Below are 20,359 nucleotides of genomic sequence, written 5' to 3' on the forward strand. Positions count from 1 at the left end.
AGGTCCAAGCCCAGAGATGAGACAGTGAGATCCAACTGAATCAAATCCTTTATTTACTTATATATAATTGAAAGAATCTTACCAAATGAAAACTATGTCTTTCTGACCTACTAGATAACGTATATCTTGAACAATTTTAGGGTGAGGCTACCCCTAATCCTGTGACAGCAAACCTATGGCACATGTGCCACAGGTGGCACATGGAGCCTCTTTGCGGGCATGCGAGCCATTGCCCAGCTCAGCTCCACTGTGCATGTGCGCAGGTGCCTCCCACTGACCAGCTGATTTTTGGGTCTCTGCCACACATGTTCCCCTCCAGAGCCTGGGGAGACCGAAAAAGGGGCCTCCAGGAAGTTTTGGAAGTCTGAAAACGGGCCTGTCTCCAGCCTCTGGAGGGCCTCTGAGCCTGGGGCAGCTGTTTTCGCTCTCCCGGAGGCTTGAGGAAAGTCTCCGGAGCCTGGGGAAGGCAAAAATGACCCCCCCCCCACCATGGTGCAGGAGGCCGAGTAGGCTGCGCTGGGGGTTGTGCATGCCCGCGAAGGGGTCACACACACATGCCCAGGGGGGCAAGCGCATTGCATTGTGAATGTGGGCATGCATGTTCAGGTGATTTCGGCATGTGAAGAGAAAAAGGTTAGCCATCACTGCCCTAACCTCTTCCATCCTCCATCTCAGGACCGCAGCCTCTTGATCTGGGCCTCTTTCTGGGAAAGTTCTGTGTTGCCAAAAGCCTCCCCTTCTGCTCCTGCAGTGTACATTCCATCACAACTTGGTTACTTTAAGATGTGTGGTCTTCAACCCCCAGAATTTCCCAGCCATCATAAGATGTATGAACATCAATTTTAAGAATTCACCAGCTGGTAGGCTGACTGGGATATTCTACACATTGACATCCACACATCTTGAAGTTGCCAAGATTGAGAAACCTTGTTCTAACCCTTTATGCCATCTAGTAGTCAGTCTAGACTTTAGAATCCTAAACGAAACCTAGAAAACAGACACATGGTTATGTACTTCAGACCCTTTTGATTGTCTTAATTCACTGTCTTATACAGGGTAGTTTATACAGCATTACCAGCGTTTGCAGTGGGGCTGTTGACTTTGCAAAAGCTGATGTCGGTGGTGAAATAGAATTTGCCATTAGATACAATTTCAAATTTGGCATTTTGGAAGTATGCATCAGTGCCTGCAAGAATTTGGCCTACGGAAAGGAAGAAAAAAAGAAATGCAATCCGTAAGTTTCTTTCGATTTATTTTTATTTTAAAAAAAACTAAGATGTATTTTAATTCTAAAACAGTATTATTTGTGAAGATGCATCCCCTAGGAGGGGAGAGGAGAGAACATGTGATGAAATGTATATCATGATGCAAACGTTGTCTTTTATGAGCTTGTTTGTGATGCCACAATGCTCTTTTTCTTATTTTGATATCATCGCCATTAGAAACAAACATCTATGCATACATCTGTGGATACAGGGTGATATAGCATTTTTCAACCTAAAAAGCAAAATCATGAATAAGATTAGTAATAGGTTTGCTTTGCTTTCTTCCACTTGGCTTTTATTCTCCTCTAAATCAAGTTTTTAAACTAATATAGGACTTGGGCTTCTTGTTAAAAGCATTTCCAGACCTTCTGATCTACAAATAGCAGAGGTGATGATTTTTCACAAACCAACAACCCCCTCTTCCCCCCCTCTTTTCCCTTTGTCTTTCCAGAAGCCCAATTGACCCATACCTAGAAATACTCCAAGTCTCTGTGTACTGGAGACCCATCACTCATATACCCAACTGGAAAGGTGGCTGACACCTCTCCTCCAAGCACCAACCACATTCTTCCAAACTGGCCTGCCCACACTTTAAGGAGTGTGATAATTTTGAATGTGTGAAACTCCCCCCAGGAAAATCTCTGCCGTTAGATAGTTCTGCAATAAAGCTTTAAGGACTGGAGCACTCAGGACATTTATTGCTAAGACAAATGAAAGCTTGGTTTAATTCCTGGAACAATACTAATTATGCTGGCAAATATTTCTTCAAAGGATAAAAGAAATGCCCTTTAACATGACAATGAAGCACAGTCCATAAGGAAGCCGATGTAGGAGATGACCAGATTGAGCCTGAGGGAGGGGTCAAATGTGTCATAAGTCACAAATCCCTGTGCGCCTGAAAGAGTTTTAAGTTCAGCCCAACTTGAATGCCTCTCTTATCTCCCACACACTTCCCTTAACTGTTAGTTGGCCAAATTCTTGTAGAGAATAATCTTTCTATTCATTTGAACTGCTTGAATCTCCGGATATCCCAGCCACTTGACAGCTGCATTAGTAATGTTGAAAAAATGGCTAAATGTGTCATTTCTTTGATACCCTTTGCAACTGACAGGTGCTTTGTTTTCCTTGCTTTAGAAAGAACCCACTGATAAGCTTGCTTCCCTCCCATCTTTGTTATACCTTTGAGTAGACTAATTTTCCATCATGCCGCCTTATTTTCAGCTCATGTATTGTGATCTACAGCAAATGTGAGTGCTGCTTAAGATCAGAGGGTGAATTTTTCATTCACAAGGGGTGAGTCTGGAGTCATTCAAAGCAGCAAGAGCTAGTTTGGAGTAGTGGTTTAACCATAAAGCTAGAAACCAGGAGACCATAGCCATGACCATCGTCCTGCCTTTAGGCACAAAGCCAGTTGGGTGACTTTGAGCCTCAGGAAGCAGGCAAGGACAAACTGCTTCTGAGATTTTGCCAAGAAAACTGCAGGGACTTGTCCAGGCAGTCACCAAGAGAGTCAACACTATTTGGAAGCACATATACACAAACTTAGTAGCAAAAGTATAATAAAATATAACATACTACATATATATTAAAAAGAGATATATAGGTCCCCATATTATAAATCATAACTCTGGGCAGCTCACAAAACTCTAAAACATTACAAGAAACAAACAAACCACAATAAACATTCCTGGCATTCCCAGGGCACCACACTTTCACCATCAGCATTCTGCCTTGCTGGGCTCCAAACTCATTGTTCCCCAATGTTTGCAGGAAGACCCAGCTCTTCAAGGCCTCCCAAGAAGGCTAAAAGAATGGAGGCCAGCCAGATTTCTGGGGAATGAATGTTCCATAGGCCAGGGGCAACGATGGAGAAAGTGTGCTTCCTGGGTCAAATGTTGCTAGATGACAGTATTAAGGGAAGAAGCCTGAGCGCATCCAGCCTATCACATCATATAAAATCTAGCTACAAGTTCAAACCCATATAGCTCTAGGGCAGTTTCATGATGTCTAAAAAATGTTTGTGCTGTCTAAACCCTAAACCCTAAACTATGGTGTCTGTTTTGTTGATTTAATACTCTTCAAATTCATGATGTAATTGCTAAGTTTGTTTCTCAGAATTGATGGATTGATTAGATTGACTAACATAGATTCTAGACTGACTAATTAATTATGAGTCATCAGGACTAAATTAAGAGAGACCAAAACAGAATTTAAAAATGAATAAGAAAACAGCCTCATTACAAAAAAAGAAAAGAAACAAAAAAGAAATGCTTCTTACAATACAAAATAAAATTAGAAAGCAGGAGCCAAATACATGGAGATAAGAATCACTGTATTTTTCCTATCTGAATCTCAAGGCCGATATATGTACAAAACTGATTTCATACATATGCTTATCTTATTAATTCCCCCCCCCAAAAAAAAATTTGTCTCAGAGTTGAGTTGACTTTGATTGTAATGTTTTTAATATTTTTAAAATAATTGTACCAAGCTTAGCCTTACAATCTGTTTTCATTGTTGAACTTAATTCACTCTTAAAAAGTGGATATAATAACAAAGAATTCCATCTCAGTCATCAACATATACTAGGCATTACTGGGCAATTTCAGTTCACAAATATACTGAATTTAATTTGTATTCATTTAAGAAAAAGGATTTCATACAACATAAAAGACTTAAATCCTAAAATATCAAGTATGTGTAAGTATGTATGGGGATGGGCCAAAGAATAAAATGTTCTTAAAAGATCTTGATATAGTAGTGACTGGGAATTGAGCTATTCTTTTAAAAAACATGAACAACATCCACACTTTACAACCGCATTCAATGTGTAGTCCTCAATGGAACTGCATCTACATGGAGGGAAGTATGCAGTGGAGTACCCCAAGGCTCTGTTTTAGGCCCAGTACTCTTCAACGTCTTCATCAATAATTTGGATGAGGGAATAAGTGGGGAACTCATCAAATTTGCAGATGACACCAAGCTGGCAGGAATAGCCAACATTCCAGAAGACAGGCTTAAAATACAGAAGGATCTTGACAAACTTGAACATTGGGCACTATCTAATAAAATTTAATTTAATTTAATTAACCACATTTATATGCCGCCCAATCCCGAAGGACTCCAGGCGGCTTACAAAAATAAAGAGAAAAAAAAAGACACATAACGAACACATAACAAAAGAAAACGGTTTAAAATAGCAATAGCTCATACATTCGTTCTAATCGGGGCTGGACCTCAACAGTGAGGTCAACAGCCCCAGGCCTGCCGGGACAGCCAAGTTTTTACAGCTTTCCTGAAGGCCATGAGAGTGGGTATGGTTCGGATGTCTGGGGGTAGCTGATTCCAAAGAGTCGGAGCAGCCACAGAGAAGGCTCTCCTCCGGAGACCCGCCAGCCGACACTGTCTGGCATCTGAAGGAGGCCCAATCTGTGGGATCTTACTGGCCGCTGGGAGGTATGTGGCAGTAGGCGGTCTCGAAGGTACTCTGGCCATAAGTCATGTAGGGCTTTAAAGGTGATAACCAACACCTTGAATTGCGTCCGGAGACCAATTGGTAGCCAGTGCAGCTCGCGGAGGACAGGTGTAACGTGGGTGTACCTCGGTGCACCCAATATCGCTCGCGCGGCCACATTCTGGACTAACTGCAGTCTCCAAACACTTTTCAAGGGTAGCCCCATGTAGCAATAGCAACAGCAGTTAGACTTATATACCGCTTCATAGGGCTTTCAGCCCTCTCTAAGCGGTTTACAGAGTTAGCATATTGCCCCCAACAACAATCCGGGTCCTCATTTTACCCACCTCGGAAGCATGGAAGGCTGAGTCAACCCTGAGCCGGTGAGATTTGAACAGCCGAACTGCAGAACTGCAGTCAGCTGAAGTAGCCTGCAGTGCTGCATTTAACCACTGCGCCACCTCGGCTCTTTTTAATCCAGCCTTGAGGTGACAAGGGTGTGAGTAACCGTTTGAAGTGCCTCCTGATCCAAATAGGGCTGCAATTGGTGCACCAGATGAACCTGGGCAAAGCCTACCCTGGCCTTTCAAAATTCAATGGTGAAGAGAGTAAGGTTCTACATTTAGGCAAGAAAAACAAAATGCACAGGTACAGTATAGGTGATACCTTGCTCAATGGTAGTAACTGTGAGAGGGATCTTGGCGTCCTAGTGGGCAACCATTTAAATATGAGCCAGCAGTGTGCAGCAGCTGCCAAAAAAGCCAACACAGTTCTAGGCTACATAAACAGAGGGATAGATTCAAGATCACATGAAGTGTTAATACCACTTTATAATGCCTTGGTAAGGCCACACTTGGAATACTGCATTCAGTTTTCCACAATGTAGAAAAGATGTGAAGACTCTAGAAAGAGTGCAGAGAAGAGCAACAAAGATGATTAGGGGACTGGAGACTAAAACATATGAAGAACGGTTGCAGGAACAGGGTATGTGTAGTTTAATAAAAAAAGGACTAGGGGAGACATGATAGCAGTGTTCCAATATCTCAGGGGTTGCCACAAAGAAGAGGGAGTCAAACTATTCTCCAAGGCACCTGAGGGTAGAACAAGAAGCAATGGGTGAAAACTAATCAAGGAGAGAAGCAACTTAGAAGAAATTTCCTGACAGTTAGAACAATTAATCAGAGGAACAGCTTGCCTCCAGAAGTTGTGAATGCACAGGAAGTCTTTAAGAAGATGTTGGACAATCATTTGTCTGAAATGGTATAGGGTATCCTGTCTAGGCAGGGGGTTGGACTAGAAGACCTCCAAGGTCCCTTCCAACTCTGCTATTGTATTGTATAAACCAGCCTATGAAGTCCATTTACTCTTCAAGTACAAAAAGGTCAACACTGTATTTTTGAAACTAAGAGAGTAACTTCATGCAATTCATCTTCAGAGGCATTAATTAACTATACTCTCTTTATTTATGCCTTTATTTCCTTCCTCCCTTCTTTTCACAAGTGTTAATTATTATCTCTATCTTTGATTGAAAGATACGTCAAGACTTACTTGCTGCCTGATAAATCTCCCCTGAATAAACGGAAGACTTCTGTCAAAAAGAACACACTGAATCCAACATTCCAAGAAATATTAAAGGTATTCTCAGCAATTCTTGGTCATACTGTGAAGAGTCAAGGAAGAGCACAACATGCAGTTTTTTAAAAAAAATATGAACGAAAGTTCTTCCTATGAGTTTATAAAAACAGCTCCTATCAGAATAAAAGGGATAATTCAAAACAGTTCTATAAAATTACTATGTAGATTAAAAAATAGGTATTACTGTATTAGGATTATTAGTTCTGCAGTGAAATCCTAACAAACAAAAGATAACAGTAAAGGGAAATTTCTGGGCTCCAATCTAAAGGAGTGTTTGGATTTTTAAAGCCTAGGTATGCCTTTTGAGAGATCTGTTTGCTATTGTCCAGGATTTTTGCAGCATTTTACATAATATGATGGTAGTTGATGTTCAGAGATTAGTACTCTGAATGCGAAGAGTGGGAATGGTTACCAGTGTGCTGATCTTGTTCATTTTTGTGGCTTGATAGTAGAGAAAACTGCCCGGCCTGGAAAAATCCTTAAGGAAGAAATATCTAAGCATATACACCAATGGCCTATTACTGTACTTAGGAACATGACTTGTGGCATTTAATAGAATTTCTGAATCTTGAATATTGATTCTTAAATACAAATGGGCCTTTACCCTTTTTAGGGAGAAATGTTTGTTAGTTTAAAAGATGCTACCATACTCTCTTTGTACCCACTGAGTAATACTTGTAGGAAATATCTTACTGAGTCACACTTACAAGTAAACGTGTCTAAGCATTTTGGAGCTGAAGAAGAAATCTTGTGACACTCCAGCATTTAAACCAGGGATATCAAACTCATGGTGCAGTGGTGGGTTTCAATATTTTGAGAACCTCTTCTATAAGTGTGGCCTGCTTTGTGGGAGTGGCGTGCTGGCCATGTGACCGGGTGGGAGTGGCTTGTCAGCCATGTGACTGAGTGCACGTGGCCAACTTGTAAAATGTGGTGAAACTCACTTAACAATGCTCTTGCTTAGCAACCAAAATGTTGGCTGAGAAATTCTGGCATTTGAAGCACGCAAGTCTTAAAGCTGTCAAGTTACAAGACCCTTGCACCCCTAACCCTTTAGAAAAAACCCCCTGGGGTGTTCAAATTTGACAGCTTTAAGACTTGTGGACTTCAACTCCCAGAATTCCTCCTCTCGCTCTTCATCTTGATGATGTGCGGACGGGCGGGGGAAGGGAGCTGGAACCGGTTCTAAACGGCACTGTAGATTTGTGGAACCTCTTCTATAGAAGAGGTTAGAACTGGCAGGAACCCACCCCTGTCATAGCTTCACGTTGTTGTAATGTGACATATCGTGACTTTCCCCCCTTTGCTAAAACAGGGTGGGCGTGACCAGCATGTGATGCATCTGGCCCACAGGCTGTGAGTTTGAAGCCCCTGGTCTACACGATCTAAAAGAGAAGCTGGTTTATTAAATGAAAGAATATGCAACATTTGAAAGGGTTTCAGAATTATATTACAATTTGGGTAAATGGTTTATCTTCTATTATTGATATGTAATTTATCAAACTTAAAGGAGCTGTTTAATTTAAATGACCTAAATTTAACATAGATTGTAAAGCGGATCTAACTGCAGACAAGCAAAACTCCCAAGGGGTTCAATAAAAAGCATTATGTTTTTGGATCAGCTTTCATTGGGATTGGGCAGCCTCACTCTTCAAGAAAGAAGAACATTAGATGTAACTTGATTGAGGATTAAATGATTATTAGACCACCTCCCAATCAATTGTTAACATTCTTAACCCTAATTTAGATAGCGGTCATTTATTGCAGGAGTCTGTGAAAGTGCTATATGACAAGGCAGCACCTGTATAAATTGCATTTGTTAATCTCACACCAATTAGTAACACCATTTATCTTTATAGTACAATATTGAATATTCCCAACTGCAATCCCGACAGCTTCAGATATCCGTCTGGCACACTGGAATTTTCAGACATGCTGTATTCCTCGGAGAAGTGGTGGTAGATTTTGAATTCTGGGATTTTGAAAACTACTCTGCTCAGTCATTCAACTGGTACCAATTGAAAGCCAAAGGGACATGACTGCATTCGATTTATTTATTTTTACTGTATTTATACGTGTTTCCCGTTTCTTCAGATTTTAAGAATCAATGTGCCGTAAGCAATTCATTTTTTTTCCAATGATGTAGTTGTTAAGTGTTTTCATTACTAGAAAAATAGATTGCAATTAGAATCCATCTCAGAGATCCTGTAATCCCTTCCCTGTGCTATCTAGGTAAAATTGCTGAGCTTGACTCCTGGCAATTTCATAAACACATCCAAGTAGGTTATGTTTGCCAGCAGTATAAATGCCTTGTCGTAACCTTCCAGGATTTTTTGACTTCTTGATCTAGCATCTGACCATAGAATTTCCTGGCTCTTCCACAAATGTCCCATCCAAAGCATTAAACAAGTTTGTTCCTGCTATTTTTTTTTTAAAAAAATCTAGGTCAGTGGTTCCCAAACTTGGCAACTTTAAGACTTGTGGACTTCAACTCCCAGAATTCTCCAGCCAGCTCTGCTGGAATTCTCCAGCCAGCTCTCCCAGAATTCTGGGAGTTGAAGTCCACAAGTCTTAAAGTTGCCAAGTTTGGGAACCACTGATCTAGGTCAACAGATTCCTGTTATTCCCCCTGGCATTTGGATCAGTTGGTTAGGTGAGCACTGTTGATGATAGGCCTTTCTGTTTTGGGGTTGTCTTTTAACCAGAATATCATGAGTTATATTTTATTGTTGTGTTTTAATCTTTGTATGCTGACCAGAGTCATTATTGTGAAATGTGTGGCTGTATAAATTATTTAAATAAATATACCTTAATATATCGAATGAAGAGAAACCAGAAGTTTTCAGTGAACTCTGCTTCATTCTTTAAATGTTTAATCTAAGTTTGGTTTCACATACCTTTGAACCCATTGGTTTCTATTATGCCCCTGGAGCAAAGAGAAAAAAAAAGTCCTATCATATATGCGGTAGTATTTTAAATATTTGTAGTCGGCCATTGTGACTGCTTTAAAATTTGGTCTGAACACATTCAAGTTATAATGATAGCCATTAGCTTGCATTGGAAAACATAATTAAAAACTAGTCCAGAGTTTAATGGAATCCTCATATAGAACAGGTCTGTGCTCCTGAGGGCATAATGTTGGAGGATAAACAATTGGAGGTAACTATGACTTCTGTGCAATACTTCTGTACTTCTGTTTTGAAAATATCTTATCTGAAAAAAAGGATCTAATGAAATATAGTCATCGGAATTTGAATGGATGTAGTAAATTCCTGGCCTTAGATTTGATTCAATGAGTTAATTCTTTTTTTTTTCCCTTAGAGAAGATCATTATTCTAGCTAGCCCGTACCTCTTAGTATAGTGGGATATCAGGTCACACATTGTGCCAGTGAATATCCGATGTTCAAATGGGTAGTGGAATAACATCAATCACTTCAGTGAATTTTCATGCAGTACTTTCAGTTTCTACATCTTGGTCTGTTAAGAATTACAATCCAGACTAACTGACAATATTAATTACAGGTGAACTAAAAACTAAGCATGAAAATGAGTCAAATTGTAATAGTGGTAGATGGATTTCTTGATTGCGTGGAAAAAGCACAACATAATAATTATTTTTATATCAGTAGCAAGATATTCCCCAAGCCAGTTTCATTCTCAAAATATAACAAATGAGGATTTCTAGCTTGATCTGTAGGAAAGTCAAACCACTTGTCTAATTTTGTACACAGATGAATAAAAGATGGTGCTGACTCCGATATTATTATTTTATGTGTTTACTAGAAGTAAGCTTATATGTATGCCAACCAATTATATGAATGGCTCATCAGAAGGGCTAATGGCATTTATTATTATTTATTTTTACAATTTTATATCCTACATTCCATTAAAAGCAAAACTCTCAACTGCTCTTCTTGAATATTATTCTCTTGACATCTACCTCGCCTGTAAAATCTATAAACCATGTGATTTAATAAGGATGGCTAATTACTAGCATCCCCTTTCCTGTGTAACAGTTTTGAGCATGAAAGAAAATACAAAACACAATATATACTAATTTTGCTACTAGTCTTTTAACCCATTTATGTTATCCCCCTCAAAACTTACTCATTTTGTATTTGTAGAAGATTTCAGGTGGTAACAAAGCTTTCACATGGAACATCAAAAAACATGCTCATTGTTTCTGAGGTTAAGAGTTCATAAAAAAGAATGACTCCAATAGAAAAGAATATATATAGCTCAGGATTGAACTGTGGAGTTCTTTGTTTTCTGTGAGTTTGGTTGTTTGCATTCAGATGTTTCATTACCCCTGTAGGTAACATAATCAGTGCTATGGAGTGTGGATATTAAAACATCTAATCAAACAACCAGGTTCAGACCAAAAGCTCCAAAGGGAACGACCATCTGATGGAATGCTGTTCCACACATCAACATTCCATGCACATAAGAAACAGGAAAGTTATAATGAAGCTAAGCCTTCCCAATGACACATTTATTGTCCATGTATTACAGTATCAAACTTGCAGCCCGCGGGCCAGATGTGTCACATGCTGACTACCCCACCCCCCATTTAGCAAAGGGGAAAAAAGTCACAATATGTCATCTGATGATGTGACACCATGAGGTTGACCCCCCTTGATGTATTACATTAAAAACAAAACACACACATACATGTATTCAGTAATGTAAGCTTCCACCTTGAATCTGAAATGGTATAGTCCTGATAAAGTCGTCACATAATGTTTCAAAGAATTAGACATTCCTGTAAAGGTGCTGTTAGCTAATACAATCCCTTAATGGAATGATTTCTTCAGTGGGAACTTTTCAACTGACACATCTTCTATCACAGGTATGAAGAATAAATATTTCTTTCTCATGCTCATTTCTGTTTTACTACTGCCTTTTTCATTTTCATTTTTTATTAGACCTTTTTCTGATTTTTTAAAAATCATGCTTGCATTTTAAACTTACAAACTTTGAAACCCATCCACGTTAATTACTTATCTAGTGGTTGCATGCTGAAATTACTTTAGTGTTCCCTATTGTAATAGCCTTCTTTGTAATAGTCTTCTCTTTAATAAACAACTCAAGGACCAAATATGACACTAGCAGATATGACACTAACAACGGTAAATGGAATAATTCTCAGATTGATTTGTATCCTATTAGTCTCTTTCTGTAGCAATCAATTTTTCCCTAATGCCAAATATACATTTAAAAGCCAACCCAATGCAGAAGGTCGTACAACCAGAGGTAAGCTGCTGGGGGTTTGCAGGGGTTTGGGAGAACCACTAGCTAAGATTCTGTGCAGTTTGGAGAACCTCCAAATCCCACTCCTGGCTGGCCCCGCCTACCCCTCCCTCCCCGGACTCCCCATGCAGCCCATTTTGGATGCAGGTAAGTGCAGGGCACACATGGAGGCTCAGGGAGGGTGAAAAACGGGCCTAACGGAAGTTCAGAGGGTCCTTAGAGCCAGGGGAGGCTGTTTTCACCCTCCTGTAGGCTCGAGGAAAGACTCTTGAGCCCAGGGAGGGCAAAAACAGTCCCCCTCTGTGACTATGCGACGCCCACCATGGCCATGTCCACCCAGAAACCGGGCAGAGAACCCCTTACTATAATTTTTGAAGCCCATCCTTGCGTACCACTGAATCAAATAATTACTCCAAATCCAGTTCAACTGTAAAATAGTTGCGTATATTTTATTTGATGTTAAACAAAGAAGAAATAATGAATAATCCATCTAAGAATGAAAACTGGAATAAAGGTGGCTCAAGAATGGGCCAATATTTTTCCTTTCCTCCTCTTGTTTGATTTCTAATGAATTATGTCTGTGTAGAATTCTCATAAAACCTGAGTGATTTTAATATTTTTCTCAAAAGTTCTATCCAGTTGTGTGGAGATCACTCCAATTTTCCACCAAACACCGATTTCCTAAGAGAAACCTATTAGTCCCTCGATAAATCCTTTATAGAACAGTACAGGTAGTCTTCTACTTAAAACCATATTTGAGCCTCTGTACCCCCCCATTATTCCAGTTAAAAAATGGTAAAGCTTTAATAACCTTTCCCCAAATTTCTTCACCAGAATTTTCTGGGATTGCTCTACATCTCATCCCTCTGAATTGCAATAGAGCCAAATTATTTATTTGTTTTTCTCTGTCCTTTAAATCTTGTCTTAGTTTCCAGAATCACCATTTTGTCATTATATTTACATCCCCAGAAGCTTGTTTTACAGTTTACCACTTTATTTCATCTCCTTTTTCATCTTTGCAAATCTTTGATCCATTCTTTTTTAAAAGCTGTCAATTTAGTAGCAAGGGATTCAGCTATCCTATAGACTAATTTCTTAAACATTTTCTGCAGTAAATCTGATGCAATTCCTCTCTCTGCAGGTTTCTCTAGTGATCCTCTCCCCACCTCTGCAGTTTTTTAATGGGTGCCATTGCCATCCAAAAGTGAAAGTGTCTCAATTACAAGGAATAGAGTAAAAGGAAATCTTCCCCTCACTTTTTTTTTTGCTGTATCTTCTTTTGCCCTACTTTCCTCTCAAATGGCTCTTTGTTGTTATAGTCAGCATCAGTCTGACCCATATTGCCTTTATCTTTTGTTTTGTAAAATTTACCAATTGTTTGCACTCTTTAATAGTAAACAATAAACATTCCTATGAAGGTTCAGTTCATTTTACTATTTTAATTTGTTCAACACTTTCACCAAAAATAATTTTTAAAAACAACTATCTCCTTTACTCATTTTAAACCAACTTACATCCACTTTTTGTTAAGCTTTTTTTTGCCAAAGTTTTTAAATCTTTTAAACCACTTTTCTTTTTACTTGCTTTTTAATTCAGAGAGAATGTTGATTCACCAAATGGAATTGTCTTATCCTGCCACATAGAAAATTATCTTGTAAAGTTGTAAATTAATTCTGTCTGAAAGTCTTTAAGAACTCAAGGCAAATAGCTTCAAGGAGATAACTGTATTAATAGAAAGCATGTCTATACAGAAAGTATTTTATCAATATTATTCCAATTTGTTTAAAGGAAGTGACATCTCTCTGGAGACAATAGATGAGTATCTAAAAAAACAAAAAATTACCAAGGATTACAGAGGAAGCAGATAATGGACCTATAAAAAGAGAGGAAGTTTCTGAAACCATAAAAAAGATTTAAACCAAGCAAAGTGCCTGGGCCAGATGGATTATCAGGTTATTATACATGTTTTGAGGATGAATGTTTACACTCTTTACGAAACAAATTAACTTTTACAGGAACTCAGGGAGGAAAGATGCCAGAGTTCGAAAGAGGCCAATATAACAAGATTTGATATGTAGAACAAGATTTGACTTAAATAACAACCTATAGACCAAATCATTATTAAATAATTGGGTAAAATAGGTAAGATCAATCTATACTTCATAGAAAGTGCAAAAATGTTAATGGACATTTAACAAAGCCTTGTGAGAAATAAAAAGGAGTAAGACAGGATTGCCCACTATCTCCTCTCTCGGGTTAGTTTGGTTTGTGAAAAACTGAATAGAAATATAAGACTATTGTGGGAGTAAAGTTTTAAAAAAGAAAAATATAAGTTAATGTCTTTTTGCAGATGACTTTGTATTGGTTTTTGGAAGGTCTTGTAATTATTTTTGTCAAGGGGACTGTAAAATAAAATCAAGAGTTCTTACTTATGGCAGGCTGATAGAATTTATGGTTTTGAATATTGTTAAGACTGGATTTGAAGCAGAATCGTGTACTAATAATGCAAATGTAAATTGCTAAAATGTATAAAGGTTTATTGAAATTTAAAACAGGATAACAAGTAAAAGTGGGCTATATTATGTAGATGGAACAATGGGAAATATGTGGTTGAAATAATTGAAATTTACAATAATTGAAATGCTGACAAGGAGGGACATTTTATGCTTTGAAGACATGTAAAAAAGCTAGAAACTTTTAATTCAAATACATATACAGTATCAGAAGATTTTAAAGATTAATATATATCAATGTATACTTTCTGGTCAGAGAAATAATATTTCTTACTGATTTACTGTCCCCTTTATGGACTTTTTGCACAAACCAGAAAAATGATTTTTGATTTATGGTTTTATAATTCGACAGAATATAGAAAGAGAAGTCATTTGTAAACTTAAGCGTAAAAGGGAAATTTATAATTGTACTTATAACTTGCTGTGAAGATCAGAAGCCACTTCTATTTTTTCCTTTATTGCACATCATAGCTTTCTTTCAAATTCCCTTTATTAGTTTGTATTAGTTTTTATCTTCCTTTTTAAAACTTTGAATACAATTATATAAAAATGAACTTTGAAACTTGTAATTATTTTATGAAACTTCTATTGGCCCTAATAAAGATATGTTCCATATTGATTTTTATTTTTTTCCTCATGGGTGACATAGCTACTACTATTTTATGGGAAAGTTATATACGGTTTTGTTTATAAAAATGCAGCTCAGGAGGCATCTTTGAACAGCATATTTAGTCAACTGACAGTTGTTTGTGTCTATTTCTTGTGCTCTCCATATGCCTGTATCCTTTACATAGAAAAGCAGCGTTCTTTAGTCTTTTTATGAAGTGCTAAGATTATTTAGAAAAGCATTACATACATTCTAATGTCAGGATAGGAAAAAATAAAGGGAAAACTTACTAATACGAAATATACTCAGGGTATCCTATAGTGCTACTGGAACATCTTTTACAAGAAGTATTACCTCTTTTAGCTCTACTGTCTGCAAAAATATCTGGGAATCTGTAGCCATCTTTTTGTTTTAAAACTAAGAACATGTTTTGAAACTATCACATTTGGAACCAAATGTCATCTGGGAGATGAAGATGATTACTAAAGATGCTACTTAATTTTACAGTATGCTACTTCCCCATTTAAATTACAATCAACCTCATTTTAATAAATGGAAGAAGTAAATAATATGGGTCATTTGGTAATTACAAAATACCACGTTGGGTTGTACACATCTTCATGAACTCAAGGTCCTGATAAAACGGGAATGCAGAATGCTGCACTGGCTTTTGAATAAATGTGAAGGCAGCTGTCCTGGTGAACAAATGAAGCTAAAAAAAGGGTGGGGCAACACCCCCCCTTCTCATCGTCAAGTAATTATTCTTGATATTCACAAGGCTACAGACAATGCAAACTTACCTAGAACTGAGGTGAAACAAAGACATACATTTACAAGACACAAATCAGGTTAAGTTCATGTGGAGAATCTAAACAATAGGTTAGGCCCTGGTTAAGGAGACATGTTTTACTCATAAGATGTAATTATGGCCTATTACAGGTTTAGCCTCAGACTCAGTCTAATGTTTTCCAAACCCAGTCTAAAGTTAAACAATCACTAGACTTCCAAGAAAATAACATGGAATACAGAAGCCACCAGTTCTTTCATTCCACATTGATTTTTTTCATCATCCACAAGTAGGAGCCTCTTTCCTGGGAAACAAACGCTAAGCCTTTCAGAATCCTGGATGTGGTGGCTCTGATCAGGTTGTTGCAGACTTTGTTCTTTGCAGAAAACAGGAAAGCAAAAATAAAAACAAAAAAACCCCACCATTCCTCAGAAGTACTATCATGCAGATTGTTGGCTATCTGATCTCCAATAGAGGTGATTGCAGCTGCCATTCCTATTATTTAGTACTATTCACTAATCAGCTGGTTCAGTTGCTAGACTATGATTAAGGCTAAACACGGGTCACAATATTTAAAAATCTTACCATACTGGTTAAAGCTTATTGTTACTAATTTCTACCTTGCATCCAAGGCAAATATTTTGCTGTTCTGTGTTACTAGTTTGCATATTGAACTTTATTAAAAATTTACTTTCAGTGTCATAATTTCTTCCATAATTATTTTACCTTTCTGTTTTATTATTAATATTCCCTGTTGCTTAAACAAACGGGTTAATAGTTTTTCAGAAAAAAAGAAATGGAGAAATTTAAGCAGAAAAAAAAGTTGCCTTGCAGATTTTTATTTATGGCCCGATTGCATTCAACAATTCATCCCACCACACTATATCAGGATTCCAGAGGTATAAACTTCAAAATACAAAGCAGCACAGAAAGTTGTATGTAAAGTAGGACTAGCAACATACTGCACTCTTGGCGCTGATGATTTCCCAAACCTAAAATGGGATTTCCCCCCCCCCCGGGGGGGGGAGGGGAAGGGGGGAGGCTAGGAGGTGATGGTGGCCAAATGGAGGTTAACAAGGGGATTCTGAGGCAAATCTATAGCAACTCTCTTCAACAGAGATATTTTTAAAAGCTGATAAAAGCCCCTTCATGGATGGAGTCTGAAACGGTACCATTTCTTTAAAATTAGAAAATTTGCTAGAAAAAATAGGAATAGTGAAATTATTTGTATTGACTCACAGGCATGCATTACAATTTTCTTTCAAGTAAAAAAATCATCTTTACAAATGTTTTCTAGATTGTGCCTCATCCAAGAGATTAGATGTTTTCCCCAAAATATCTTTTGTTTAACAAGTCAAGAAATAATAACAAAATATACAAAGCAAAAAAAATCCTTTTCAAACTAGAATTATATGCTATTTATATTTTTAACATCCTTATGTATATACGTATATATATATATATGTTATAAATATGATACTACAGCTGACTGGTTAAGCTGCAGTTCAATACTTGAATAATATTGAACACCAACAATTTCCCTCTATCTGTGATATAAGAGAGGCATCCAAGTGTGTCTATCGTGATTATGGGGAACCTGTCCGATTCCAGATGGAAGGTTTTTTAGAGTCCTTTTGTGACATTTTTACAGCAATAACAAGAGGAAGTGAGATGGAGGACTTACTTGAGACTTAACATCATAATCTTCAAATACAATGGGTGTTTAAGAACAAGAAACATGGCACAACATTTTCCCACACCTTAAAGAAATCTGGATATACTTGTGGTAGTAAAAAGCCCTCTATTAAAGCTGCAAAATTCTTTTAATGTGTAGAAAAAAAAGTGATTGCGAGACACCCCTTGACATTAGTTTTTTTACACAATATTAATAAGATTTTACTACATCTCTGTGACCGTTCTCCTTATTATACTTAAATCCTGGTGACTGCTTTTATTAAATTCAGCTGACACCTGACAGTGTGTGAGTATTTCTTTATTTACTTCTAAGACTTTGCAAGTGACCTTTCATGAAGAAACGTCTCAACAGTCAAAATCTGCATTTTCAAGAGTCTTCATTGAAACTACATTTACATAGCTTCAAATTCATCAATTCTCTGCTTGGTGTTCCCTTGTCGTATCTGTCTCAGTGTCTTGTACTTGTCTCGGCCTTGTCGCATGTTCTCTGTGTGGATGAGGTCATTCGGAGTCTTCATCTCTTCATCTCTGGCCTGAGCTAGTTCATCGGTCAGCGTCTACAACATTTAAACACAGTATTACACACTTGCACAAATAATAAATTTGTAAAATTGACAAGAGGAAAACAAAAAACTAATATGAAATTCTGCAAATGCTATCTGAGGGTGAGTTTTGTACATATCATTCTATGGTCATAAGCATAGTCATGTCTAAGAGCCTATAATGGTTAGCGTTAGAAGATGATAGAAGATCTAAATCATTTAAATTTGCAAACCCATTTCTACCTTTTACTATAAGATACATGGTAGAAAAGATTTTTGGATTATATCCTATGTCATTATCTTCTTTCCCCATAAAATGTGAAACCTTTCTTAAGCCTTTAAAAAAGATAAATTTCAATTATCATCTTTCTCTCTTGTGCAGTAAGTCCTACCTTCAGCTGTCTTTGGACACGTTCATTCTTTTCGGCTTCAGTAATTCGCTTTTCTTCATTACGATCATTCAGTATGCCTTCACTTGAGAATTCTGCGCTGTAGCCAGAGGACTCGGTTCCTTCATCTTGAAAATTATCATGGACATGGTAGTTCACTGGTTCATATACAGGTGGAGGTGGAGGAGGTGGAGCAGTCATTACCAGGTGTAATTCTTCCTTTGTTTTCACCAGATCATCTTGGGCTTCTTTAGCCTAGAAAAGGGAAACCAAGAATATGTTTTCAGTGATAATGTTATTTAGAAAATAGGCGAGATCTGATATGACAATTCATGTGTTCCCAAAATAATCTTCAAATATACAGATAATAATTTAATAATATCTCAATTAATAATTTTCAACCAGGCCTTCATTTCCTTTTCACAATGACTATGTTCAGACTATCGTCCTTCTAGCTCAGATGCACTTTTCTACCCATCCATATTGGCAAATGGGGTTTATGTTCCCCTAAATTATGTCACATGGCTCAATGGGTTAGCCACCTGACCAGCTGTTTGATGAGAAGCTGTTTCCTGACATATTTAACTATGGAATCTCTATCTCAAAATAGAGTAAATTACTTCCCTAAACTTGAATGTTTTTAAAAGACAATAGTCAAACCTGTGAGGAATAAAGCTCTCAGTATTACTAATCCAGTCACAATGGCTATGCATTACTTATACTATTAGCAGTTAATAATAGCAGTTAGACTTATATACCGCTTCATAGGGCTTTCAGCCCTTTCTAAGCAGTTTACAGAGTCAGCATATCGCCCCCAGTCTGGGTCCTTAGACGCAATATGCATTTGAATATAGTATTTGGAAAAAACAAGTTATATGTTGCAACTATACAAATATGTATAGTTATATGTTGCAATGTATTACTTGCAAGAAGAATATGGATAAAATGAGCCATCTCTGCATGAATGGCTCTAACGATAATGTAATCTGCAAGTTATCAATAAAGTCTACCTGTGTACTGAATTTGTCTTCCTTATTATATATGTCTGTTGTGTAAACAGAGAAGTCAACTGAAAAGCTTTGCGTATGGTGCAGGTGTAATCAACTGTCTCTAGGTGTAAGTTTTGTTTGAATTTTGGAGAAGATGGAAACAAAGCTTTATATGAGTTTTATTGTGGCAAGTGGGGCCAATAAAAATAATAAGAAATTACAAGCAGTCTTGTTTCAACTTGTTGATGGGGAGGAGACAACAGACATATTTAATATTTAATTCTAATTTGAAGAGAAGTTTAATAAGCAGATGTTACAGGTGTTCAGAAATCTGAAACTTGCTATGTATCAAGCAAGGACATTACATAAGGGAGGAATACATTTTTTTACAATGAAACAGAGAGGCTTATGTAGCAGAATTAAAACTTTTAGTGTAGTCTTGTGAGTTTGGACAGTTACGTGACTAGGTGGAACAAGACTTGAAAGAGTAAGAGTCAGAGTTTTAGGGACAGATGATTTAACTCTGGAACATGTTGTTGATGTTTGCAGAGTTGAGGAGTAGGCTGTAACTCACTTAAAAGACCTTGGGTGTACTGATAAGGAACTGGTTATTCTGAGAAGTAATGAAAAAGGCTTAAACCTCCAATCATTAGCTGCAATGCCAAAGACCAAAAATTGGGAGCACCCATGTCTGGGATACATGTTCTCAAAGGCACATGGGCAATGGTTGGAAAAGAATGCAGAAAATGTGGGTGGCTGAATCTTTGATAAAAAGTGAAGAACTAAGAACAAAAAAAGTTAAAACTAAAACATTATGTACTGTATGTTATATGAGGAAGAACTTCTTTGGAGCTTTGTAATGGACTGATTACATGGAAGGTTTAGAAGTTGAATGTGCTGTTTGTTTAGTTATTAATGCTATAAAACTGTAATGTTTAAAATTCACAAGGGGGCTGAATACTAAGTTTATAGCCTATATAAAATTGTCCAGAGTTAGAAGCAGTTACTGATTTAAATCTTGTGTTGATTTGGACTGAGGTAAAGTAGTTAGGACATCTGCTAACCTCTAATGGCAAACCTGACAAAAATAAAGATTGAAGCCATTGTTAAAATACCAAGAAGAAAATAAATGAATAGTGTTTTTTCAGTATGGCCATTTTTCCCCCAGGAATGACAATTGTGACAATTCAATTCAATTAATTGTTGTTACAGAACATGGGATTTTAGTGGAT

At 37.4% G+C, this 20,359-nt stretch overlaps 2 protein-coding genes across 3 annotated transcripts in view; one reads left to right on the top strand and one right to left on the bottom strand.

The window, feature by feature from the left end:
* SYTL3 (synaptotagmin like 3) overlaps nucleotides 1–8,821 on the top strand; it is a 34,164-nt gene extending 25,343 nt beyond the window's left edge. For both annotated transcript variants that reach the window (XM_032214818.1, XM_032214819.1), the window contains exons 10-12: nucleotides 1,056–1,234; nucleotides 6,252–6,354; nucleotides 8,214–8,821. In XM_032214818.1, coding sequence (XP_032070709.1) covers nucleotides 1,056–1,234; nucleotides 6,252–6,354; nucleotides 8,214–8,393 — 462 coding nt within the window. In that variant the 3' untranslated portion in view covers nucleotides 8,394–8,821. The remainder of the gene's footprint in view (nucleotides 1–1,055; nucleotides 1,235–6,251; nucleotides 6,355–8,213) is intronic.
* Nucleotides 8,822–16,027: 7,206 nt separating this feature from the next.
* The window catches only part of EZR (ezrin), a 41,094-nt gene continuing 36,762 nt past the window's right edge, over nucleotides 16,028–20,359 (bottom strand). The window contains exons 13-14 of the mRNA XM_032215715.1: nucleotides 18,142–18,393; nucleotides 16,028–17,764 (exon numbers count right to left, since the gene is read on the bottom strand). Of these exons, the coding sequence (XP_032071606.1) occupies nucleotides 17,600–17,764; nucleotides 18,142–18,393 (417 nt within the window). The 3' untranslated portion in view covers nucleotides 16,028–17,599. The remainder of the gene's footprint in view (nucleotides 17,765–18,141; nucleotides 18,394–20,359) is intronic.

The sequence above is a fragment of the Thamnophis elegans genome, chromosome 4 (assembly GCF_009769535.1).
Source record: "Thamnophis elegans isolate rThaEle1 chromosome 4, rThaEle1.pri, whole genome shotgun sequence".
NCBI classification, from domain to species: domain Eukaryota; kingdom Metazoa; phylum Chordata; class Lepidosauria; order Squamata; family Colubridae; genus Thamnophis; species Thamnophis elegans.